At 37.4% G+C, this 27530-nt stretch overlaps 1 protein-coding gene across 2 annotated transcripts in view; it reads left to right on the top strand.

Moving 5' to 3' along the window:
* The first annotated feature begins 8036 nt into the window (after positions 1–8036).
* The window catches only part of ATL1 (atlastin GTPase 1), a 70029-nt gene continuing 50535 nt past the window's right edge, over positions 8037–27530 (top strand). The window contains exon 1 of one of the 2 annotated variants that reach the window (XM_059182052.1): positions 8037–8204. In XM_059182052.1, coding sequence (XP_059038035.1) covers positions 8171–8204 — 34 coding nt within the window. In that variant the 5' untranslated portion in view covers positions 8037–8170. Of the gene's footprint in view, positions 8205–17662; positions 17812–27530 lie in introns of those variants that run through there. The other variant, XM_059182053.1, reaches the window with a different exon arrangement.

Below are 27530 nucleotides of genomic sequence, written 5' to 3' on the forward strand. Positions count from 1 at the left end.
GCTTGCACCCGATTTATTAATAGTCTTCATGATATATACTAACACCAACTAGAAGCATCCTAGTTGAATTCAGCCTCTGAATTATGGCCCTACCCATAATGAGGTGGTTTTGAGAAATTCTCCCCATTGGCATAACATTGAATAGATCATCTGGTTGTCCTCTTTGCTAGGAAGGAGAGGTGGCCTGAAGTATAGATCTGTCTGAATGTAAAGTGGCCAGGAGGTGGGCAATTAACTTGGAAGGAGGAATATCTGAGACAAGGAAGTCAGTGGGAGAGATAATACAGATAGATTCTCAAAAGGAACTCAGAATGTGAAAATATCTGTGAACCACATATCTGCCCACAAGAGGGAATTCATTCCAATAATCAGGTTTACAAGATGATCTATCCTACAGATGTTAGCCTCTACCTAATCACCCTGTTACTAGTTCAATGGGCCCATGTACAGAAGGAATGGAGGCCAAATGTGGATTTAATATCATGGACTTCTACTTGCCAAGGATAATAGTTACTGCCACTATGGAGTTTTTAACCTGCCAATAACAGGGCTATTGGGCCTGGGCCCCAGTATGACAGTATTTCCTAGACAGACCAGTCAACCACCTGGTTGGTGGCAGTTTATATACTAGGACCCTTCCATTATGGAGAGAAGAGGGATTCATCCTCAGGGATACAGGTTTATGTTGCTTGCCTGGAAAGTTTTTTCCGTACTAGTGCCACAATTCATGAATTTACAGAATGCCTTTTTCCATCATCATGTATTATAAGATTTAGGCAAGAAATTCATTTACTTTGAGGAAAATAGAGCAATGAAAGCATGATCATGGAATTAGCTGGTCTTACCTCAAACCCATAACATAGGAACAGCTAGTTTGAGGGAATGGAGGAAAAGCCTACTGAAGGATCAGTTGTGATGCTGGCTGGGAGATTACCCAGTGAGGATATGAGATAGGACTTAACCCAATAGACAATATATGTTGCTATCTTCCTCACATTTAGAGTACATGGGCCGAGGAACCAAAGTGTGGAGTAGTGGCTCTTCTATTCCTAACAATTCACTTGAAGAATTATCGTCTCTACAACTTTGTCTTTAAATCACTGGGCTTGGTGGATCTGAAGGCTGAGGGGACAGATACTACCCCCAGATAAACCAGTCACAATTTCATTAAACAGGAAACTGAAACTGAAACTGTCACGTGCCCCAATGGGCCTTCGAACCATTGGGGCAACAGTTAGGGGGGGATCATTGTACTGATTGGGGCAACTGGTCCTCCTTACCAAGGGGAATTGATTATTGCTCCACAGAGAAACAAGGCCTATGACTGAGACCCCAGGATGTACTAAGATACCTCTTGGAATTCACATGTCTAACATTATTGAACAATACAAAACTGCAGCAACCCAGTAAAGATAAGGCCACTAAGGTCATGGACCTATGGAAGTAAGTTTTAGGTCACCCCATCAAGGAGATACAAATGGAGGATAAGGATAAAATGGAAGCTCTGACTATCACTTTGGGCCTTGTGTTCAAAAACTATCTTCTCTTTCCTTATTATCAGAACCACTTTTTTTTTAACCTTTTCTGAGTGTCTGTATCCATCAGATCCACCCCTCCCCATGCTAGGGGATAAATCTCAATTGGCCTATCTTCTTTTCTCTTACTAAGGGACTGGCAATTCTAGATAATACCACATAGGTAAAGTCTGTGGGAGTGCTTCTGGAAGATCTTCTTTGCTTTTAACAAGGTACACAAGGCGTAGGCATGACTTTTTTGTTTCTAGACATGGCTAATTGCTTCTGGTGACTGGAATGGCAGATGCCATTTTGGCACGATGATAAGAGCCCACATTACAAAATAAGTCTACACACTAAGGATGATAAAATTCAACCTTAGACCTTGTCGCAAAGTCTTCTGGTATTCTCAAAAATCCATTTCCCTTCTTTAAAAAAAATATTTATTTCAGTAATATCTATATCCAACATGAAGTTCATCGATCCCAAGATCAAGATCATGCTCTTCTAACTGAGCTAGCCAGGTAGCTCTTTCACTTCTTTCTTTAGTACGAGATCTCTTAAATTTTAGTTGGATACACATATACATATTTATCAAATAGGTTGCACATTTACTGGTGAATGGTATTTGAGTAGAGGTGATATGGGGCACTTCTGAGTTGTACCCTTAGAATGAATATACACTTTTCTTTCCTTCTATTTGACTGGAACAAGGATGCAAATGCCCAAGCAGCCATCATGGATTATACCATGGAAGTCCAAGCTTAGGTTTCTTGATATTTCAAACCCACCGTATGAGCCCTGGAAGATTTGTGTTCAGATTATATCATGAGAGAGAAATGAATATCTGTCTTAAGCCACTGTAATTTTTTTTTTTTTTACAGCAGCCAAGTCTATGTCCTAATATGGTCAGTGATGATATTGAGCTGCTGAATTAATCACCACAGAACCAACCCATCTCCAAAAAAATTATGTGACAGTAAATGTCCTTCTGGGTTAAGCTATTTTGAGTTACAGGCCAAAAGCATTCCAACTGATCTAAATACTTTTCCCAGACTGCTAGTTATACAGGGAAGGAACAAGTTGTAGCATCCACTATAGAGAAACTTGTGATTGAGAGAGCCATTTTCTTTCTTAAGAAGGTTACATTTTATTTTATTATTATTTTCTTTTTTTAATTGAAGCATTATAGCACATACTGTTATATTAGTTTCAGGTGTACAACAGTTCTATGTTCTTCAACAGTTCTGTGCATTTCTCAATGCTCAACAAGTGAAGTGTGCTTTTCTTCCCCTTATTTCACCTAACTCCTCCCAACCTCCCCTCTGGAAACCACCAGTTTTTCTCTGTATTTGACTCTGGTTTTTGTCTTTTTTGTTTGTTCATTTGTTTTTTCTTAAATTCCACATATGAGTGAAATCACATGGTATTTGTATTTCTCTATTAGACTTACTTCACTTAGCATTATGCCCTATAAGTCCATCCACGTTGTTGCAAATGACAAGATCGAGAGAGCCTTTTTAGGAGGGGGAAATGAGCATGGTGAAGGAACCAATTTGGGGGGAGCATTGAGAATATAGGAGCGAGGGAACAATTTATGAAGTGACATTCCAGTGGGGTCAGGATGAGAGGAGTCTAGAGTACTAAAGTACAAATACCTTTTCTTTCTTTCTTTCTTTTTCTTTTTTTAAAGGTTTTATTATTTGACAAAGAGAGAGATCACAAGTAGGCAGAGAGGCAGACAGAGACAGAGAGGGAAGAAGGCTCTCTGCTGAGCAGAGAGCCCAATGTGGGGCTTGGTCCCAGGATCCTGAGATCATGATCTGAGCCGAAGGCAGAGGCTTAACCCACTGAGCCACCCAGGTGCCTCTCTCTCGCTCTCTCTCTCTCTCTTTTTTTCTGATTTAAAATAAACTTGACCTTAACTTTTTAAAAGCAGCCTATTGCTATATAATTACCATGCTATATAATTAACCAATTTAAATTGTATAATTCAGTTATTTCTAGTGTATCCATGGAGTTGTACAGAACTGATTTTAAACATTTAAAAAATTTTAATCACCCCCAAAAGAAACCTGTACTCAATAGCAATCACTCTCCACTTTCTCCTCAACCTCTCTTCCACCTTCCCCAGCCCTGGGTAACCATTTTTTTATAGATTTTTATAGATTTTTATTTTTATATAAAAACCATGTTTTTATAGATTTACCAATATTGTACCTTTCATATAAATGGAATCATGCAATACATGGTCTTTGTGATTAGCTTCTTTCAGTTAGCATAATATTTTCAAGATTCATGGTATAGCATATAGCAGTATTTCATTCCTTTTAATGGCCAAATAATATTCCATTGTATAGATATACAGTGTTTTGTTTAACCATTTATCAATTATTTGGCGTTTAGGTTATTTCCACCTTTTGTCTCCTATGAAAAATGCTATTATGAACATTCCTGTACACAAGTTTTCACATGACATACACATTGTTTTCATTTCTTTTGGGCATATATGAGTGGAATTGTTGGGCCATAGAATAACTCTATGGTTAACTTTTCAAGAAGCTGCCATACTGCTTTCCAAAGTGGCTGTACCATTTTATATTCTCACCAGCAATGTATGGTGTAGCAATTTCTCCACATCCTCACCAACACTTGTTATTGTCTTTTTCATCCTAGTAGGTAAGACGTAGTATTTCCCTGTGGGTTGTTTTTTGTTGTTGTTGTTTGTTTGTTTTAAGTATTCTCCACTACCACCATGGACCCCAGTGTGAGGCTTGAACTCATGACCCTGAGATCAAGACCTGAGCTGATATCAAAAGAGTTGGATGCTTAACGGACTATGCCACTCATGTGGCATAGTCCTTGTGGTTTTGATTTGCATTTCCCTTAGTGACTAAATATATTAATCATCTTTTCATGTGTTTATTGGCCATTTGTATGTCTTCTATGAAGAAATGTGTATTTAATAGCTCCTCTGCCCATTGTTAAAAGTTGAATTATTTGTATTTTTACTCTATCATACTTATACTTCAGATTGTGACTCAACACCACAGGGTTCATTCTATCCTCCCCCCTTTCCTTATTATAACCTTATTGATTTCAATTATTTATTTTGAAGTATGTGAAACATTATCATGGCTCTAAGAAACAGCTATATAAAAAGGTTATACTTAAGGAAGATCAATCTTCCTCACTGCTACTACCCATTACTCCCATTCTCCCATTACTTCCGCACTATTCCCATCCATCTCCTGTAGGTAATTGATCTCATTAGCTTCTGGTTTATTTTTCTTGTTTTTCTTTTGCATAGATGAACAGATACCTTTGTTATTTCATATCCTTTTCTTTCTTACAGAATGGGTAAAGCATTTTCACTTTTCCTCCTTCCATTTAATAGTGTATTCTGGAAATTAGTCTGTATCCATTCATAGAGATCTTCTTTATTCTTTATTATAGCAGCATAGTATTTCATTGTATAGACATAATTAATATACTCAACCACTTTCCTACATATTGTTCATAGTATTTTGCAATTACATAAGATGCTATAATAAGTAACCCTGTATATATGTATTTTCATATGGTTGGAGGTATTTATTTGAAATAGATTAAACTTAAGGTTTTAAAAAATTATATTTTTTAGAATAGGGGGAAGAGGCAGAGAGAGACTCTTTTTAAAAAATTAACATATAATGTATTATTTGCTTCAGGGGTACAAGTCTGTAAATCATCAGTCTTACACAATTCACAGCACTCACCATAGCACATACCCTCCCAATGTCCATAACCCAGCCACCTCATCCATCAGAGAGAGAGAGAGTCTTTTTTTTTTTTTTAAAGATTTTATTTATTTATTTGAGAGAGAGACAGTGAGAAAGAGCATGAGCGAGGAGAAGGTCAGAGGGAGAAGCAGACTCCCCGTGGAGCTGGGAGCCTGTTGCGGGGCTCGATCCCGGGACTCCGGGATCATGACCTGAGCTGAAAGTAGTTGTCCAACCAACTGAGCCACCCAGGCATCCCAGTGAGAGAGAGTCTTAAGCAGGCTCCAAACCTATCATGGAGCCCAACACGGGGCTTGACCACATGACCTTGAGATCATGACCTGAGTTTAAAACAAGAGGCAGCTGATTAAGCAACTGAGCCACCCAGGTGGCCCCCCAAATAAATATATTCTAACAATGTCTACTGTCAGAGTCTAGAAATAGTGAAACTTTTCCTAGCAATGAGCACACAACTAGCACACAGATCTTGGTTTCTAAATTTCTTTTTTCACTGAAAGGAGCCAGAACTTCTTGGAGAAATTGGGTAATTCTACTTCTGAGACAGGGAAAATACAAGGGAAACTTGAAAGATTTTCTCTCTTTTTTTCTTTTCTTTATTTATTTGACACAGAGAGATCACAAGCAGGTAGAGAGGCAGGGAGAATTGGGGGTGGGGAGGGGAAGTAGGCTCCCTGTTGAGCAAAGAACCCAATGCGGGACTCGATCCCAGGACCCTGGGATCATGACCTGAGCCAAAGGCAGAGGCTTAACCCACTGAGCCACCCAGGCATCCTTGAAAGATTTTCTTATGCTAGAAAATAAGGAATTGATCAAAGACACATAGGTGTTAACTGGAAAGGATTCCCATTGGCCAAATTTAGGGCAATTTGAGGATTAGAAATAATAATGATGGTAAATAACACTATATATATATATATTTTTTTTCTTTAGATTTCATCAATCTATAGTGGTTCTCAATGAAGACAGGAGAGGAAATGTCAGCTACTAACTGAAATGTAAAAGAATTATAATAATTTAATTACTTAAAAATGACCATTTAAAAATCACTAATATAAACTTGATTCAGGCGAAGGTATCAGTGGATACTAAAACCATTGGGTGAAGTTCTTGGCCAAGATAGTCACAATTTCAAGTATTATCCCACAGATTACCTATTACTTACAAAGAAAAGGGTTTTTTAAAATGTGTTTTTCAGTTAAGAATGTATATTATAAAGACCCACATAGAGGAAAGAAAAGAATATATTGAATTATACAATGTGCATGTGTCTCTATCTGTGGAATCTGTTCTTTTTAATGTGATTCACTGAAAGGGATTATCAGGCTAGAGTGTGTGTTGAGAACTATAGTTAAGATATACAAGAAAAGCAGAACACACTTCTTTTTAGCCTATGAATTTGGTTTGTAGGTATAGGGTTGAGATAATTCCTGTCTTCCTATGTTTCATTAGTGTTTGGGGAACGCAACTCTATTGAAACTGTAATGTAAACTTGGTTTACAGTGCTCACAACTTTGGGGTCACTAGAACCATTAACTGAAATAGACAATGCATAAGACTAGACAGTAGTGGGTGAGGTAGTTTGGTTTTTGACATGTTGATTTTGAAGTGTCAGTAGAAAAGCAAAGTGAAGATGACCCCAGGCAGTTATAAACTTGGTTCTAGTATGGTGATTTTCTCTCTTTAAGAGATCTTAAGGCTAGAAGCATAGATTTGGGAATTACCAGGATGGAAGTCTTGTCTGAAGCCATGAACTCAAATTACATTGAGTGAACATAGAGTGAAGAGTTGCTTATGATAAAGAATCAGCAGAGACCGAAGATTTGGTTACTAAGAGTCTAGCAGTAATCTTATAGGCAAAACTGATATGCAGAGTGTGGGCAACAACAAAATGCAGGAGAAAACTGTGTAAGGAATGGGATAATGGTACCCTGAGAGTCAAGTAGCATGAAAAGACTGTTTCTAGAATACTGAAAACTGAATTTGCAAGCAGGAAGGAAGAAATTAGCAGAAAGGGGGAAATTGAGAACATTCTTGTAAGTGTTTATTGCCTTTTGCTTTCTATTCAAAATTGTCTGCAACCTTTGTGGCTGCTAAGGCTCACCTAAACTATGTAGTATGATTTTATTTAAAATATTTCGCAATATAAATCCAGAGTTTTTCTCTGCAAATCTAGTGGGAAGTTTTGCCCACTAGATATTGCGTTAGTTACATATTAATGATGAATCTTCAGCTTTCATTTATCTTGATCTTGATCTAAATTTTGCTGTCCTAATTTTAAAAAGCAGGCTTGTTAACTCTACAGGTACAAAAATGCATTGATATCCTCTTTACCAACCTGACCTTGCTTTTAAAATGGGGGGAAATGATGCCTGGTAGATAAATGGAGATAATTTTAATTTCTGTGGTTATATAAATGTTGCCTATTTGTACTAATGTGTAACTATTCTAGGAAACAGGTATTTGAACATTTAGATTAATGCAGTATATTGGTTTTTGTATTTCTGTGACTGCCGAATGCTGCTAAATTCTTTGAGAGTGTGTGTGAGGAGGTGCTATTTATTTGTACGTGTGTTTTCCATTGAAAATGTTGCAGTACATCGTCCGTCCCTGTCTTCCTGCTCTGGGGGTGGGCTGAGGTAGGGAGGGTGTGACGCTGATATTTGTGTGAACTCGGGCTTGTGATGCTGAGCTTGGTTCATCTGCTTTCTCCTCCCTTCTCCTCACTCCTTCCCACCAGCGCCACAGCAACATCCTCAGAATCTGAGCGAACTGCGCCCAGCGCGGGCACAGAACCTCCCACCGCCAGCAACCTGCGGCCGGGGAGAAGAGCCAGCGCCGTGACAGCGCCTCGCCGCCACCAGTCCCCAGACCACCATGGCCAAGAACCGTAGGGACAGAAACAGTTGGGGTGAGTAGCATATGGTGACTTCTACAGCCTGCATGGGGACTGGCCCTCTGCTTTCTGCTTCTGGGGACAAGCGGGCCAAGGGCTGATCGGCGCCAGAGCCAGGGCTGGGAGACGGGCCACAACCCGGCTGCTCCCTGTAGGGCGGGAGAAAGCATGGCCGAGTGATACTGGAGTAGTCGGAATCGCGCTGTTGGGGAGGGCTGCGGCTTCTCGCAGGCCGGAGCCCCGGCTTCTCCCGCACTTTCCTCCCCCAGTCCGCCTCCTCACAGCATTTGGACAGCACCCGCCTGCAGCCTCCCGGGGACTCGTTGGTTCCGCTTTAGCGATCCGTTGGCAGGAAGGCGATGAGAGTAGGCAAGGGCTGTTGTTACCCGGCCGAGAGGGTTGAGGGGCGAGGGGTTGAGGATCCCTAACCTCCACCCGCTTCCTCGGGAGCTGCGAGCCCTTCCGCCTGGCAGGGCGCGGGCTCTCGAGCGGGCGGCGTGCTGGAACAATGAGGCAGAGCGCGCCGGGCCCGGTGGGAGCGTTGCGGACCTGAGCAACCCAGGAGAAGGGGTGCCCGCTTGGGAGTACCCCAGCGCTGCAGTACTTGTTTTAATCTGGGGTTTGGGTGGGGAATGTGGGAGGAAGAGAAGCAAAGTTGTGGTTTCCAGCCGCGGCTCCACCCCACCTGGTACCCCATTCAGGCCAGCCCTAAGGGTGGCATTGTTCTTTGGTTTTACCTTTTGGAGATATTGGACTCATGATTCAGCACCAGGCCGAGGGGAGGGGGGAGGAGAGGCTGGGCCCAGTGGGTTCACGCCGCGAGTGGGTGGGCGGCGCTCACGCAGGCGGAGAAGAGAGAACGCAGTGATGCGGGAGAAATCACGGCCCCACCCGCTCTGCTGCTCCAGACTTGGTTCAGGACGGATCGTGTGGGCAGATTGGGCGTCTTTTTCTGCCTTAAGCTCCCGTTTTCTTCCAGTCACAGTACTAGCCCCACTACCATTTTAGGAACGAAAGCCTTTCAGGGCATTTTATTATCTGAACCAGAGCAGATCTTAGGTCACTGTTCCTTGGTGGGTATTTTGCTATTTTGGAAAGTTTACATCCACTAGGAGTTTGGAGCTCCTTGATTATCTTCTGTGTCTCAGTGAGATCTCTTCTATAACTGTCCTTCAGACCAACAGGTATAAATTTAAATTTTAATTGGTTGGTTTTGCCTGACTTTTATCAAAAGACCCTGTCTCTCGTTGCCTTTCTGATTCGTCACAGGACCAACTTTACTCCCATTAGACAAGGTTTACATCTGAGAGATTATCCAAGATTTGTGGTAGGTGGGGGTGGGGGTGTTGGGGGGGTGGAGGGGGGAGTTGGCCATGGAGGTCTATCTTTAGCTGTCTGAATTTAAGGGAAGGCGGTTCCATTTTCTGAGATTACTAAACCCCAGTTTTACTAAGTGTGACTATTGCAGTAACACTGTTTGCTTTGCTTCTTATGAAATTATGAGTAAGCTTTCTCAGTGTCCTCCTACCACCATCCTTTTCCTTGGCCTCCAGAGTAGGAATTTCTTGAACACTCACGGTTAAGGTGTGTATGTTCAAGTCAGTTTTGGTCTTGATCTCTGTGCATTGTTGACTCAGACCTGTTAAAAGACACGCATGTGTAAATTTATTCTAAGGATTAAAATTTTTCTCCTTAGTGAAGCTTTGGGTCATTATTCTTCAGTATTTCTTTGGGTACAGATTTCTTATGTAGTGGAGGTTTTTTCTATCTCGGGGATATGGTTCTCAAATGGGATTTGCATAAAAATCACATTGGGGACTTTTTAGAAATGCATATTCCCACATCTTCCAGCTAGGGTTTTTTCCCCCTTTCTTTCTTATTTAAATTTTATTTGTTTTTAAGTTTTAAAAGTTTTTATTTTAATTCCAGTTAGTGTAATGTTAGTTTCAGGTGTACAATGTAGTGATTCAACACTTCCATACAATACTGGGGTGCTCATCATGAGAAGTGCGCTCCTTAGTTCCCATCACCTGTTCAACCACCCCCCCACCCCCGGAACCATCAATTTGTTCTCTATAGTTAAGAGTCTGTTTCTTAGTTTCTCTTTTTTCCCTTTGTTCATTTGTTTTGTTTCTTAAATTCCACATATGAATGAAATCATATGGTCTTTGTCTTTCTCTGGTTTATTTTGCCTAGCGTAATACACTCAAGATCCATCCATGTCGCCGCAAGTCAATCAGAGCTTTTCAATCATTAGGTCTGAAATAGGGTCTAGGACTCTGTCTTTTAATTAGCATTTTAGGTGATTGATAAGCACTGGATTATTTCTATTTAATGGGAACATGTCCCAGACAGTTTACCCAGAAGTCATCAAGAGTTTCAACTTAAGTGGTAAATTAGGAAAAGAAATACTAAAGTCACTATGTGTTCAATGGACATTTTCACAGAAAAGAAATATTGAAATTGTGGAGTCTTGATGCTCTATGAAAATGCTTTACTACTCAGATTTTTCTTTGCTCTAAAGTATGAGACATAAATACATAAATGACTTAGAAAAATGTAGCATATAGAATAGAAAATAGAGGTTTCTGATGAAGATGTTAGCCGTGTCTGTCCTGATTCCCTTTCACTACTAGCACCTAGTGCAATGTCTACCACATAGTGGGCATTTAATAATAACAATAATAGCTAATGTCATTGAGCTAATATTATATGAAGTAGGTATTATAATCCTCAGTTTATATATCAAAGCAAAATGGTAGAGCCAGGATTCCAACTCTGACAGTTTGACTTCAGACTCTTGTGTCTTCACCACTATGCTATACTGCCTCTTTACTGAATGTTAATACCTTCTGCACTGTATAGAACTGCAGTTTTCAAGGCACAGCTACCTGCATTATTGTATTTGATCTGCAGCTTCTTCAGGTGGCTAGACATAGGCTTTTGCAAATTAAAAACAAACAAACTGAATCTCAGGTGAAATAACTGAGCAAAAATCATATATTTAGTAAGTTAGAGGACTGAAATTAGAATGTAGAGTTATCTTCTGATTTATTTCCTATAACGTAATACTGTGGAATTAAAAAAAAAAAGATTTTATTTATTTGAGAGAAAGAGCGTGCACAAGCAGTGGGAAGGGCAGAGGGAAAAGCAGACTTCCCTGCTGAGCAGGGAGCCTGAAGTGGGGCTCTATTCTAGAACCCTGAGGCTCAATCCTAGGACCCTGATATCAGGATCTGAGCTGAAGACAGACACTTAACAGACTGAGGCACCTGGGTGCCTCAGTACTGTGGAATGTTTTGTAAGATAATGGGCCATGGTGTGAGGGTAAGAGAAAAACAGGCTCCTGTAGAAGCCAGAGGTCTATGATGAGACCTCTAATTTCAGGTGATAGCTTATAAAAAATAAAAAAAATAAAAAACAAACAAACAAACAAACAAACAAACAAAAAACAGTGAACTAACCTTGTCATCCAGCTAAAAACTTTTTAGACAAGTTAGAGTGCAGTGGGTGGAGGTCAAAGGTAGACTATTCAGAATTGGAAAATATGATGATTTCCAAGAAAAGGGTGAGAGAGATTTATAAAATCTGTGCAGGAAACATAAAATTCAGATAAGAATTCTGTAGAACCATATCACAGCTAGTGTTTTTATTTGGGTAGTCAGAGACCTGTTAGGTTCTAATAGGGCCATGGAAACTACAAACCAGAAAATCATCTCTACTAACACCCAGAATTGGGGGTGGTGGTTGAGGATCATATCCAGAGAATACAACTGAGAAGCTGGTCTGTGAGTAGAATTGAGAATCCCAACACCTGTACCTAAGTCTGCACTGAATCAGAAGTTTATTTTTTTAATATATTTTTAAGACTTTATTTATTTATTTATTTGAGAGCAAAAAATTGAGCGAAGGAGAGCATGAGTGGGGGTAGCAGCAGAGGGAGAGAAAAGCAGGCTCCCCACAGCAGGGAGCCCAATGCAGGATTCTGATCCCAGGACCCTGCAATCATGACCTAAGCCATGACCTGAGCCAAAGGCAGCTGAGCCACTCAGGCACCCCTGAACCAGAAGTTTAAATAAATTTAAGCAGGGGTGCCTGGGTGGCTTAGAGGGTTAAGCCGTTGCTTTCGGCTCAGATCGTGATCTCAGGGTCCTGGGATCCAGCCCTGCATCGGGCTCTCTGCTCAGCAGGGAGCCTGCTTCCTCCTCTCTCTCTGTCTGCCTCTCTGCCTACTTGTGATATCTGTCAAATAAATAAATAAAATCTTTAAAAAATAAATAAATAAATTTAAGCATTTGAAAGTCCATTCTTCAGAGGTAGACGTTATTATTCACATTTTAATATGTAAAGGAGTTCAAGGCTCAGAGCATGAGGATATGTGCCAGAGGCCACATAATTTATATAAATTATAAGATCCAAGATTTAAATTTAGGGTTGTTTGCTTCCCTAGTCCATATGATGAAGACAAGGAACTAAAATAATGTGCCAGAAAGGTCTCGCGGAAAGCCTATTTATGCTTAAGCTGGTATAAGAAATCAATGCTCCATAAACTTGATCACTTTGGACTAGAAAAGAAGGCAAAGAATGTACTAGTGTGAAAAATAAAGGATTCGGATGACTATCAGAGGCAGTAGCCCAGAAAGCAGTCTTTCATTGTTGGGCTTAGAGTTCAAGTACAAACTCTAGAAAGGGAACAGAAATATATCCTTTTTAATTTCTTTTTGTTAATTACAACTGCTTAAAACTTGGGAGTCCACTCATGGGAATTTGGGTTTTCTACAATGTAAACAGAAACTCTCAGTGCAATGTTGCTTTTGAAAAATAAAATCTGTATGTCAGCTTCTTTTTTTTTTTTTTTAAGATTTTATTTATTTATTTGACAGAGAGAAATTACAAGTACACTGAGAGGCAGGCAGAGAGAGAGAGAGAACGAAGCAGGCTCCCTGCTGAGCAGAGACCCTGATCACAACCCGAGCCGAAGGCAGCGGCTTAACCCACTGAGCCACCCAGGCGCCCCTGTATGTCAGCTTCTAATGCCCTTATTTAAATCAAAACAAAACAAAACAAAAAAACCCAACTATCTTAGCTTAAGTAAGCGTAGAGAGTGTCAATTTGTTGAAAAGGCATTTGTCAAAATACTAATTTTTAGATTTCTGTTTTTGTTTAATTTTTAGATTTCTGTAAGATTAAAAGTGATCTTGAATATAGAATAATTACTTCCTGCTCTTTCTTTTCCAGTTGTCTATATTCTATTTGTTTTGAAAGGAGACCATTTGTCCCTTTTTACTTGCCTCATTCTGTATGTATCTATTCTTCCTAAAACAAAATAAAATTTTTACTGAGTCATACATGTACTTTCCCTACAGACTCTCCCCTCCGATTTCACTAATTTAATTTACCTTCCTTACATCTTTTTTCAAATATATTCTTCCTATACATAAATATTTTTTATACTTTGTATCTTCTTATACCTTGTCTTGATGACTCCTGGGTTATATCTTTGCTCTGTTTCAAGCTCTGCTGCCTTTATTATCTGTAGAACCAGTAACTAGACTCTAAATAGAACCTGTGCTCATCAGGAAAATGATCTACTGTGAGATAAATTTAGTCATTAAAAAATAGTTGGGGTGTTTTTGAATTTAGAGGCTCTTCCTATTTTTCTATATAAAGTTTTGTGAAAAATATCTTTGTACAAATGAACATATTTAAAATAGATGTTCACTTTTGAGGAGAATGGTAATGAGAATCTGCATTCCCCCTCCCAAGTGAAGAAATAAAACTTTATCAGTATTTGACACTGCCTATGTGTCCTTCCTTAATGGCATCCTCTCCTTACTCCCCTCCCAAAGATAAACACTTTCACAAATTTGGTGTTTCTCATTTCCTGATCATTTTTGTATACATTTAAATTGATCAGGAATGGGGCGCCTGGGTGGCTCAATGGCTTAAGCCACTGCCTTTGGCTCAGGTCATGATCTCAGGGTCCTGGGATCGAGCCCTGCGTGGGGCTCTCTGCTCAGCGGTGAGCCTGCTTCCCCCTCTCTCTGCCTGCGTCTCTGCCTACTTGTGATCTCTCTTTCTCTCTCTCTGTCAAATAAATAAATAAAATCTTTTAAAAAAATGATCAGGAATGAGAAATGTACATATATATATAATGTATATATATAAATATATATGTATATATAAAAATATACATTTTATCATATCTATTATAATGGATGTGAAAATGGTATCTCATTGTGTTTTTTTCTATGTACCTTTTATTTTTTTGTCCCTCATTTCCTGGTTACTGTCCTTATGTGTTTAGTTGACTTTTCTGTCCTGTAATATTTTAATTCCCTTATCAATTATTGCTTATTTATAGTATGTGCTATGGTCTGAATATTGGTACCCTCCAAAATTCATATGTTGAAATCCTAATATCCTGTGTGATAGTATTAGGAAGTGGGGTCATTGGAGGATGGCTTAGGTCATGAGAATGGAACCCTCTGAATAAGATCAATGGGATTAACCACATTCTCTTAGAAGAGGCCCCAGAGTTCCCTAACTCTTTCTACCATGACAAGGTACAGTGAGGAGTCTACGACTTGGAGGAAGGCCCTCACCTGACTGTGCTGGCACCCTGATCTTGGCCCTCTAGTCTCCAGAACCGATAACTGAATTTCATTGTTTCTAAACTACTCAGTCCAGGGGCGCCTGGGTGGCTCCGTCAGTTAAGCTACTGCCTTACGTTAGGTAATGATCTGGGGATGGAGCTCAGTGCAGCGTCTGCTTTTCCCTCTCCCTCTGCTCCTCCCCCTGCTCATGCTCTCACTCTTTCTCAAATGAGTAAAATCTTAAAACAACAACACTTATAAACTACCCAGTGGTGTTTTGTTATAGCAGCCTGAACTAAGGCATTCTGGAACTATTTTCTTTGTGGTTACCATAAGGATTATATTTAATATCCTAAAGCTATAGCTCTCTAATTTGAAATTATATCAGTTTAACGTCAATAACATACAAAAATTCTGGTCCTTTATAGCTCCATTTGCACCCCTTTTACTTACTGATGTCACACAGTTACATCTGTATACATTATGTGTACAAAAACAAAAACTAGTAGTGTTTTAAAAAAATGCATTAGTCCCCAAAGAAGACCTACAGATGGCCACAGACACATGAAGAGATGCTCAGCATCTCTAGTCATTCGAAATGCATATCAAAATGACAATGACATACCACCTTACACTAGTCAGAATAGTAGAATAAAAAAGATAAGAAATAACAAGTGCTGGCAAAAATGTAGTGAGAAAAGAACCCTCACACATAATTGGTAGGACTATAAATTGGTGCAGCCACTATCGAAAACAGTATGGAGGTTCCTCAAAAAATTAAACATAGAAATACAGTATGATCCAGTAATTCCACTACTGGATATTTACCCAAAGAAAATGAAAAAACTAACTCCATATGTATGGTGTGTTGTGTAATAATATCCCACACACTGGAATATTATTTAGCCATAAAAAAATGGGATCTTACCATTTGAACAACATAAATGGACCTAGAAGGTATTATGCTAAATGAAATAAGTCAAACAGAAAGACAAATGCCATATGATTTCACTATATGTGGAATCCAAAAACAAAACAAGCAAATAAACAAAAAGCTGAACCAGTTCTATAAATATAGAGAACAAGCTGATGGTTACCAGAGGGAAAGAGGGTGGGGAAGATGAGCAAAATGGGTAAAGGGGTGGGAGTGATACAGTCTTCCATATAGTTATGGAACTGTTCCATACAGTTATGGAACGAATAAGTCATAGGGATAAAAAAGGTACAGCATAGGGAGTATAATCGATGGTATTCTAATAGCGTTGTATAGTGACCGATAGTAGGTACACTCGTTGTAAACATAGCCTAATGCATACACTTGTGGAATCATTATATTGTATACCTGAAACTAATGTAACATTCTGTATCAATTATCCTTCAATAAAAAAAGTATTAGTTCCTTAAGTTTTAAGAAAACAAAATGTGAAACTACAAACAAAAGTTGTAACACTAGTTTTTAGACTAATAATTGGGGTTTTTTATAATATATTTTTCTCTTAAATGATGTAGAAAATAAAGGAGTTATGAAATGTTCAAATAATACTAGCTTCCATAATTGCCCATGTGTTTACTGAGATTTTTATTTCTTCAGATGGTTTCGAGTTACTGTCCAGTGGGCTTTCATTTCAACCTATAGGACTCCCTTTAACATTTCTTGCAGGGCAAGTGTAGCAGTAACAAACTTTCTCAGCTTTTGTTTATTTGAGAATGCCTTAATATCTCTCTCACTTTTGAAAGACAATTTTGCCAAGCAGAAGATTCTTTGTTGACATTTTTTTTAAAGCAATTTGACTATATCAGCCCACTCACTGTATTCTAGACTCTAAAGTTTCTCATGAGAAATCTGCTGATATCCTTGAACATTCTTTGCACGTGATGTCAGTTGCTTTCAAACTTCTATCTTTGTCTTTACCTTTCAACAGTTTGGTTATAAATGTGTCTCAATGTGGGTCTCTAAGGTTATCCTGCTTGGAGTTAGTTGAACCTTAGATGTTTGCACTCATGTCTTTTATCAAGTTTGGGAAATTTAGGGCATTGTTTCTTCGAAAAATCTCTTTACCCCTTTCTCTCTCTTCTCCTTCTGGTACTCTTACAATTTCGTATGTTGCTCTGCTAGATGGTGTCCCACAGGTCCCTTAGACTCTGTTCACTTTTCTTCAGACTTCTTTCTTTTCTGCAGCTCTGATAATTTTGATTGCCCTATCACCAGCTGCTGATTGTTTTCCTCTGTCTTCTCAAATATTGCTATGAATGTCTCTTGTGAGCTTTTCAATTTAGTTACTGTACTTTTTAGCTCTAGAATTTCTTTTTGCTTTCATTTAGGTCTCATATTTCTTTATCAATATTTCCATTTTGTTCAGCATTGTTTTCTTGTCTTTCTCTGCATTTTCCTTTAGTTCTTTGAGCATTTTTAAGACAGTCACTTTAGTAAGGTGTTTGTCTAGTAGGCTTACCATCAGGTCTTTCTTTGGGACAGTTTCCTATTTCTTTGTATGCCTTGTGATTTGTGTTATTGAAAACTGGATATTTGAAGTTAATAATGAAATAAGAAATAAGAAAGTCAGATTCTCCCTTCCCTGGGGTTTTCTGGGTTTGGATTTTTTTTGGTTTTTGTTTGTTTGTTTTAATATTTATAGGATGCTTTATACTGAGGATCAGCCTGAGGTGTAAACTTAAAATCTTCTGAGGTCTTTTTTTGGCCTGGGCCTTTTCCTGGGCATGTGTGGTGAGTTTCTGATTTTCCCTGTTTATGTAGTTGCTTCCGAATGCCCTAGTCTTTAATGTCTGACTCCCAAAAGAGGAAAAAGTGAAAACTGAAGAAGGGGGGAAAGTACTGGCCCTTTAAATTTCCCAGAAGTCACTTCACTAGAAGGAAGGAGCAGTTAACAATGGGGGAAAAATACAACTGTCCACCTCTATGTCTGCACCTTTGTGATAAGAGGCTATAATCAGCGATAGGAACACAGATTCCCCAATTTTTGGAGGACAGGGTCCTCATTGCATACCCTGACTTCTGCCAGTTGTGTGTAAGCCGCTGTGGGAACACGTGCCTGACTGCCACACAGCTGGGGAGGGAGGATCAGTACCTGCTGCTGACTTCAGAGTTGGAATTAACTTAAATTAAATGCATTTTTTATCATTCAAACCTTCCCCTGGAAGTTGTAAGACTTCAATAAATTCCAGAGTTCCGGTAGTTATATCAGATAGAATCTTCCAGTGTAAATATTTTCCTGGTGCTTCCTACTCTGCAGTCTTCCCAACTTCATTTTAAGCTCTGGAACCATTTGAATTTTATTTTTATGGATAGTGTGGTGTAGAGACTCTTTGATTTTTTTTCCTTATGGATAACCAAAGGTCCCAGGCCCATTATGGAATAATCCAATTGATAATCCACCCTCTCCCCCTGTTGATCTCCAAACTGCATTGTCAGATATTATTCCTGGATATGAGTGGGTCAGCTTCTGTGCTTCTTATTATGCTGCAGTGCGATTTGTCTATCTCTGTGTCAATAGCACGCGATTTTAGTTACTGTAGTTTCATAGTGTCTTTATATATGGTACAACAGATTGTTTCATTGTGATCTTATTTAAGGATGCTTTGAACTATTCTTTATTCTTGGCTTTTTGCTTCTGTGTACAATTTTAGAATTAGGTTTTCAAGTTCTTTGGAAAGCCCCGTTGAGATTTTTTTTTTTTATTAAAATTGTATTCAGTTAAGGGGCACCTGGGTGGCTTATTCTCTTAAGTGCCTGACTTTGACTCAGGTTGTGGTCTCAGGGTCTTAGGATCAGGCCCTGTGTCGGGCTCCACAATCAGCTGGGAGTCTGCTTAGGATTCTCTCTCCCTCTCTCAAATAAATAAAATCTTAAAAAATATATTTAGTTTGTTGATTAATTTGATTAGAATCAATATTTTTAATTTGCTGATATTCCTATTCATGTACCTGGTATATTCTTCATTTATTTAGAATTTGCTTCATGATGTCTTTCAGTAGTTTAAAAACATTCCTTGGGGTGCCTGGGTGGCTCAGTTGGTTAAGTGTCTGCCTTTGGCTCAGGTCATAATCCCAGGGTCCTGGGATTGAGTCTGAAAATGGGCTCCCAGCTCAGCGGGGAGTCTGCTTCTCCCTCAACCCTTCCCCTCTGCTTGTGATCTCTTTCACTTTCTCTCTCTCACTCAAATAAATAAACAAAATCTTAAAAAATTAAAAAAATAAATAAGTAAATAAAAATGAGTAGATGAATATCTTCCTTGAAGGACTGTCCTTTGTTAGATTTATTCTTATGTTCCTTATATTTTGTTGCTATGTTTTTTTTCCATGTTATATTTTTTTTTACTGGCTATTAATAGCACCGAAAAATCCAGTTGAATTTTAATATTTACCTTATAACTAGCAACCCTATAAACTCTCTTATTAATTCTAATAAACTGCCTTTTGAATCTATAGAATTTTCTACACAAGGAAGCATATGACCTGCAATAATGACAGCTTTATTCATTCCTTTTTAATCTTTATCTTTTAAGTCTTTTTCTTACCTTAGATTAAAAATGTTCTCTTTTATTCCTAAATAAAAGTCTTTTTAAAAGTCATCACTGGACTGCGGTAAGTGCTGTGAAATATGTAAGCCTGATGATTCACAGGCCTGTACCCCTGGGGCAAATAATACACTATATGTTAAATTTAAAAAAAGTCATCACTGGATATGGAATTATAATGAATACTTTTTCTGTATTTATTGAAATAATCATTCATTTGGTTCTTTTTAAATTTGTTCATATGTTTAATTACATTAAAATATCTTCTTTGTTGAGATGCCTACATGGCTCAGTCGGTTGAGTGTCTGCCTTCACCTCAGGTCATGATCCCGGGGTCCTGGGATCGAGCCCAGTGTGAGGCTCCCTACTCAGTGGGGAGTCTGCATCTCCCTTTCCCCTTTGCTTGTTCTCTTTCTCTCAAATAAATAAATAAGATCTTTTAAGTAAAATAAAATACCTTCTATGTTGAAGTAATCTTGCTTTCCTGGGATAAGTCCAGGAAGGAATATGTAAGATTAGACTGATCCAGTTTGGGAAAAGGAGTCTTTTAAACTATCTGAAACTGCTTTTTGCTTTATAGTAAGATTTTGAACTATTGATTCAACTTCAATATTGGTTTTGGAACAATTAAATCTTTCTATTTCCTCTTGAGTCAGTTTTAGTAATTTCTATTTTTCTTGGAATCTGTCCATTTCATCAACTTGGCATGAGGTTGTTCTTAATTTTTTGTTATTTTCTACTTAATTTTGTGTTTCCCTTGTTATATTGTATTGTTTAATCCCTCTTTTTTCTTTCTTTTATATTTTATTTAATCAATATTATTTCCTTTTTGTATTCTTTTTGGTTTCATTCTTTTTTTGTTTTTTTTGTAAGATTTTATTTATATTTGGCAGACAGAAATCACAAGTAGACAGAGAGGCAGGCAGAGGGGGGTAGGAAGCAGGCTCCCTGCTGAGCAGAGAGCCGGATGCAGGACTCCATCCCAGGACCCTGGACCATGACCTGAGCTGAAGGCAGAGGCTTTTAACCCAGTGAGCCACCCAGGCGTCCTCTTTGGTTTCATTCTATGTTCTCTTTTTAACTTAAAAAGCTGGGTACTGAGCTGATTAATTTTCAGCTTGTGTTCTTTTTCTGATATATGTATTTAGTTAGGGTAGGTTTTCTCTAAATACCAATATTGCTGTATCTTATATATGTTGATATGTAGTAGATTATTTCTCATTTAGTTTCAAATATTTTAAATGTATACAGTGGTTTGTTCCTTTATTCATGAATATATAGAAAGTACAGATTTTTCAGAGTGTCTGGCTGGCTCAGTCAGTGGACCATGCATCTCTTGATTTCAGGGTCATGAGTTCAAGCCCCACACTGGGTGTAGAGATTACTTAAAATTAAAATATTTTTTTAAAAGTATCAATTTTTCTAAATTTTTGCTACTGGTTTCATACTTAATCTTTCTCTAGTGAATATTGTATAGCAGATCACATTCTATGGTCATAAAAATGGTCCCTATCTATACTATCCAATATGGTAGCCACTAGCTGTATATGTTTCTGAGCAACTGAAGTATGGCTAATGAGGATGAGGACCAAATACTTACTTTTATTTAATTTTAATTAATTTAATTTAGACAGCCACATGCAGTTAGTTGCTACAATATTGGGTGGTTTGGGTGGTTCATGTTTATAGAATACCCATGTTGTGCACCCATGCTGTGAACTTTGTTGAAGCTTATATATATATATATATATATATATATATATATATATATATATAGTTTATTATTATTATTATTTAGTTAGTACATGTTAATATAAATATTCCACAAAAGCCTGAAAAGCATTGTATACTTTCTACTTTTTGATACACTATGCTATATACATTTGCTAGCTCAAGCTATTTTGTTTAGAAAAAGAATGAATAATGAATGGGTTTATTTTAAAGATGAATAAATTAATATAAAGTACTTAAAGATTACACTTGCTGTCAAGTCGCTTTTTAAATTTTAATTCCACTATTGTTGACATAGTGTTATATTAGTTTCAGGTGTACAAAGTAGTGATTCAGCAATTCTCTATAGTTCAAGCTTACTAAATGCACTGTTCATGTCTTTCATACTCTTATTTCTGTACTGTTTTGTCTACAAGATACTGATATCTGATATATACTTTAAAATTCAGAAGAGATTTTAAAAGATGATAGTGGATTTGTCAATTTAACCATGATCTTCTATCAAGCTCATATTAACTTCTGAGCCATATTATTAGATACACACAAATGTGAACTTGTTATATTTTCCTGATGAATTGAGCATTTTATTTCTATGTAGTGAGCCTCTGTATCTGGAGTAACATTTTTTGTCCCAAAGTCTATTTTGTTTGATACTAATATAGATACTTCATATTTCTTTTTTTTTTTAAGATTCCTTGTTTATTCATTTGAGAGAGACTGTGTGTGTGAGAGTATAGGCAAGGGGAAGGGTCAAAGGGAGAGGGAGAAGCAGGCTCCCTGCTCAGCAGGGTGCCTAACACGGGCTCAGTTCCAGGACCTGAGGATCATGACCTGAATTGAAGGCAGATGTTTAACTGACTAAGCCACCCAGGCGCCCCTAAATGCTTCATATTTCTTTGGCTGATTTAGTTTGTGGGCCTACTGAGCAAAAGGGGCTGGAGCAGGAGGCTAACTGATATCCACAAAATGAGTCATCTTATCCATCTGATATTTTAGTGCTTCCTGTGCAGTGAATGCCCTCTGGTGAATATTCAAACTGAATATACTTATACTCTATGCCCATTCCAGAGGTCTAGACTCATACTTCTTTAAAGTCCATGACCTGCTAGACAATATGTTAGCCATTGTCCATAAATTTGTAAAATTCAGTACTTCTGGCCTGTGCTGCAAGCCTCATGGGTGCTATCTGCCCTCATATCTATCTGTTCTATTAGAAGACAATAGAAGTTTATTTCCTGTCTCTTCCAGAGCTCATGAGTGCCTTTTGTGGACAAAATCTAAATCAGAACTCTGCTAAGAAGGGATTATAAGAATTGTAGTTCTGTAGTTCTCACACTTCCAGTCTGTGCAATATGGAGAAGAGATTAGAATAGTAGAGATAGACCTGAGCATGGCAATGTTCAGCAGAAAGGGGAACCAGCAGTTTCCAAATAGCTGACTCAAAGATGATTAAAGGATTTGCTTAGAAACCAAATACTTCTAAAATTGACTTTTTTCAGTGACTATAAATGCATTTGTATTTGTTTGTTTTCCTTAATGGGAATGATACTTCCCATCTGCTTTTTTCTTAAAATATGTCAACATGTTTTCTTACATTCTTATGATTAGATTTTTTTCTATAACGTGATTTCATATGGCTCCATATTTTGCATGATGTAGCTGTGACATAATTTATTTACAGTATCATACAGCTAGGCATTTAGATTGTTTGCAGTTTGTCACCCTATAAATAATATTATAATGAACCTGTTTGCATATAAATCCATATGCACAGTCCCAGTAATTTCCTTAGGATAAATTCCTGGAAATGGAATTGTTTTATTAAGGGGTATATTTATTTTTAAATGTTTTTGAATGTTTCCAACTCTAAGTATACAATTTGTCTTTGAACAACATAAGTTTGAAATGTGTTAGTAACACATATATGCAGATTTTTTTTCTTTTTAAAGATTCATCTATTAGTGTGTGTGTACACGTTGGGGGAGGGGGAAGGAGAGAGGGAGAGAATCTTAAGTAGACTCTAGCAGGGCTCAGTCCCACAATCCTGAGATCATGATTTGAGCCAAACTCAAGAGTCAGATGCTTAACTGACTGAGTCCCCCAGGTGCCCCCAAATTTTTGTTTTTGTTTTTAGTAATAGTACTGTAATTGTATTTCCTCTTCCTTCTGATTTTCTTAATTATGTTATCTTTTCTCTATCTAACTTTATTGTAGGAATACAGTATATAATACTTAAGGCATAGAAAATATGTTAATCAACTGCTGTTATTATTGGCCAATGGTAGGCTATAGTAGTTAATTTTTTGGAGAGTCAAAAGCTTTATGTGGATTTTTGGCACCCCTAATCCCCCATGTTGTTCAAGGGCCAAATGTATATATTTTTTAACCTTTGCAAGTTTTGATAGCTAAAAAGTTTATCTCCTTTAATTAGCATTTCTCCAGTTACTAGTAAGACTGAACATTTCCCTCTGTGTCTATTAACCATTAGTACTTCTTCTTTTTATTAGTTATATATCTCTCTGTTTAGGCCTTTTCACGTATATATGAACATATATGAAATATATATATATGTGTATGTGTGTATACACACACATGAGATTTAATTTTTGCTATGTACATATATGTATATACACACAGTGCCCTAGTCATGATGGCATTGTTCTTCTAGAGGCACCCATTGAATAGTTTATGCAGTGCTTTTGTATTTAATATAAATAAACAGCCTGTTAAATGACTCACTTACTCCTTCCAAGACTCTGAAGTTATAGGACCTGCATTATTCTTGTAATCCTCTTCCTCAATGTATTGCTAACAGCAGAACAATCAGAGTCTGCATAGTAGTGTTATGAAGTCTGATCTGTGTCTTCATCTCATTGTAGCTCAGATCTCTGTTCTTGCTCAAACACTCTGAAGGTAGTTTTTTTATGAGTTAATATTTGGTTTGTTTCCTTAACTCATTTTATCCCTTTCTGTATAAATCCTTTTGTTGTGATGTTGGAAGTCATTCTCAGTTATTCAGACAAATGTTTTCAGTCATCCTTCAAGTTTGTTTGTTTAAAAATAATAGTTTAAGAAAATATAGTGTATCATTTTAATTTCAGTTGCCAGGAAACAGTTTCCTAGGTGCCATGACTTTTCTCTATAATGGCTCAAATGTACTCATAGTTCATCATCTCGTGAGGCTTAATTTTTGTTGGAAAGAGGAAGTATGAATTTTTTCAAAGTTTACAATTAAGAAAATTAGAAATACATATCCATTGCATTTCTAGTATATTAAAATGAGTCTTCTCCATATTTAAAATTTTTGAAGATTGGCTTTCAATATATATAAATTCATAGCTGGGTGACCAGCTTCCAGTGATGTAGAATACTAGATAGAATGGATAAGTTCCCGAAGCCCCTTTACTGAATATAAGATCCAGTGTATAAAAAGGTGAAACAATATTATTTTTTGGTTCTCTCCTTGTGAGCCATACATTTGTAGCATCCATAGTGAAATGCTAATTCCTATCTGGTTTGCATCTAACCTGTTTTCTGCTTCTTCCCCTTTTAAAAACGTGCGTAGTGTTTGGGGAGTTGAAAATAAGTTTAGTTTAGCAAAACATACATAAGAAGGTAGAAATCTGGTGCTAATCTCAGCATTCTAATGCATGCTACACCTGGCATGCCTTTAAGGATTTTTGGATTCTTTTATAACAAAGATAATGCTAATTGCTTAGTTGAAATATAGTTACGAACAATGAGTCAAGCGCATAAGATTTGTTCTTAATAATACTATGCATCTCAAAACTTTTTCAGTTATTTTATATTAAATTAGTGTAAATATTGGGTACCTACTGTGTGTGATTCTTATAAGTGTCTTCAAGAATTATAAATATGAGTAAGACAGTCTCTGTTCTCTAGATATTTTTAGTCTGTGTTTTCAATTTGACCTTTTTTTTTGTAGAAACTGAACTTTTTCTAAATAGTTTAACAGTTTTATTGAGATATAATTATATACTATACAGTTGACCCATTTAAAATGTACAGTTCAGAGACTTTTAGGGTATTTAGAGTTGTGCACTCATCCCCCAGTTTTAGAACATTTCATTAGCCTCCAAAAGAAAATGTGCACCTCTTAGACACCACCTCCCAAACCCCTCCAACCCTCCAGTCCTAGGAAACCACTTATCTACTTTCTGTTTCTATGGATTTGCCTGTTTTGGGAGTTTCGTATAAATGGAATCCTACAGCATGTGATCTTTTCTGACTGACATCTTTTATTTAACATTGTGTTTTCAACATTCATCCTTCTTGTAGCATACATTGATCCTGAATTTCTTTTTGTTGTTAAATAATATTTCATTGTATGGATATATCATATTTTGTTTATCAATTTATCAGTTGGTAGGTATCTGGGTTGTAGCTTATCTAAATGCATATTTTTATATGTCAGTATTTATTAGCATAAATATATATATAGATTGATGGTTATGATTGGCTTCAGATAGGAAGCCTTTCTTAACTTTAGATGAGATACAAACTAATGTCTATATATTTATAAACATTTAACAGATTCATTCTATTTTTTATTCATTCTGTTACTTAATAAAAAATTATTTCTACATTTTAAATGATTTTTTTATCAAAAAGGAATACTTGATATTCCTCTTTGCCTACATTGTAATGAGATTTCATCCCATAAACCATTTCATTATTTTATAGTCATGGTTCAGATATTTGTTTTATTTTACAGCATACTTACATCACATTAATTATATAATCTCCTTTTTCTTTTCTTTTTTTAAAAAGATTTTATTTATTTGACAGAGAGAGAGTGAGAGAGGGGGAGCAGCAGAGGGAGAGGGAGAAGCAGACTTCTCGCTGAGCAGGGAGCCCAGTACAGGGCTCAATTGATCCCAGGACTTTGGGACCGTGACCTGAGCCAAAGGTGGACACTTAACCAACTGAGCCACCCAGGTGCCCCTATAATTTCCCTTTTCTTCATTAAGTCTATATGTAGCTCTCCAAAGTCTGAAGGATATAAACTAAAAGTTTGGAGCTGTCTGTTTCATTCATACCTAGTACACAAAGGTAGAGTAGAAAAGGATAATCGTATACAAACATCTATTGAAGTCTTTTTTTCTTTCTCTCACCCCCAGTATTTACTCTGTTGCAGATCATTTCAGATCTGTGCTTGTCTAAGTCTGTTGGTCTGGCCCCTTAGCACCTTCCCAACCTGCTCCACCCATACCACACTCCTTCCTGTTCCTCAAGCGTGCCAAACACATTCTCCTTTATTTCCCTTTTGTTTTCTTTTTTGACCCAATGCTTTGTTTAGAAGTGTGTTGTTTAGTATCCACATATTTGTCAGCCTTCTCACTTTCCTGTTGTTGTTTTCTAGTTTCATACCATTGTGGTCAGAGAAAATAGTTGGCATGATTTCAGTGTTCTTAAACTTGCTAAAGTTTGTTTTGTGACCTATAATAGGAGCTGTCTTGGAGATTGTACTGTGTACATTTGAAAAGAGTGTGTATTCTGCTATTGTTGTATAAAATATTTCGTGTGTTTATTGAGTCCTTTTGTTCTAAAGTGTGTTCTATTTCAATGTCTGCTCTTGTTTTTCTATCCGGATGATCTATCCATTGCTGATAGTGGAATATTGAAGTCCCCTACAATGATCTTATTGTTATCTATTTCTCCTTAAGATCTGTAACTATTTGCTTAAATTTTGGTGCTTGGTTCTTGGGAACATAAATATTTATGATTTGATATACTGTCCTTTTTATCTTTATGTTTTGGCCTTCTTTGTCTCTTATTAACCTTTTTTTGACTTGAAGTCTTTTTGCTGGATGTAAACATGACTATTCCCACCTTTTTTTTTTTTTTCCATTTGCTTGGAATAGTATCTTCTATTCTTTCGCTTTGAGCCTGGTGTATCTTTAGAGCTGAAATGCATTTCCTGTAGGCAGCATATAGTTGGGTCTTATTTTGTTGTGTTTTTTACTCCATCTAACCCCTCTGTGCCTTTTATTTGGTGAGTTCAATTCATTTATATTATAGATATGCAAGGATTCACTATGGCTATTTTATCTTTTGCCTTCTGGTTATTTTTCTCTCCACTGCTTCTCCTTTCTTCTATTTCTGTCTACCTTTATAAGTTGGTAGTTTTCCATGGTGCTCTCCTCAGTCTCCTGTTGTTTTTTTATGTTTTTATATCACTGCTTTAGATTTTGTTATGTGCTTACCATGAGGTTTACATAAAACATTTCATAGATTTAAAAAAGTCTTTTCTCAGCTCATAGCAATTTATCTTCATTCACCTCTAGAAGTTCCATCCTTTTATCCTTCCTCTTATTTTTGATGTAAAAAAAATTTTTATGCTATGATTTCATTACCAAGCTCTACACCCAATGTGGCACTTGAACTCATGACCCCAGAGTAAAGAGCCTCATGCTCTACTAACTGAGCAAGCCAGGTGCCCAACCTGAATCGCCTCT

This window comes from Mustela lutreola, chromosome 7, assembly GCF_030435805.1.
Source record: "Mustela lutreola isolate mMusLut2 chromosome 7, mMusLut2.pri, whole genome shotgun sequence".
NCBI classification, from domain to species: domain Eukaryota; kingdom Metazoa; phylum Chordata; class Mammalia; order Carnivora; family Mustelidae; genus Mustela; species Mustela lutreola.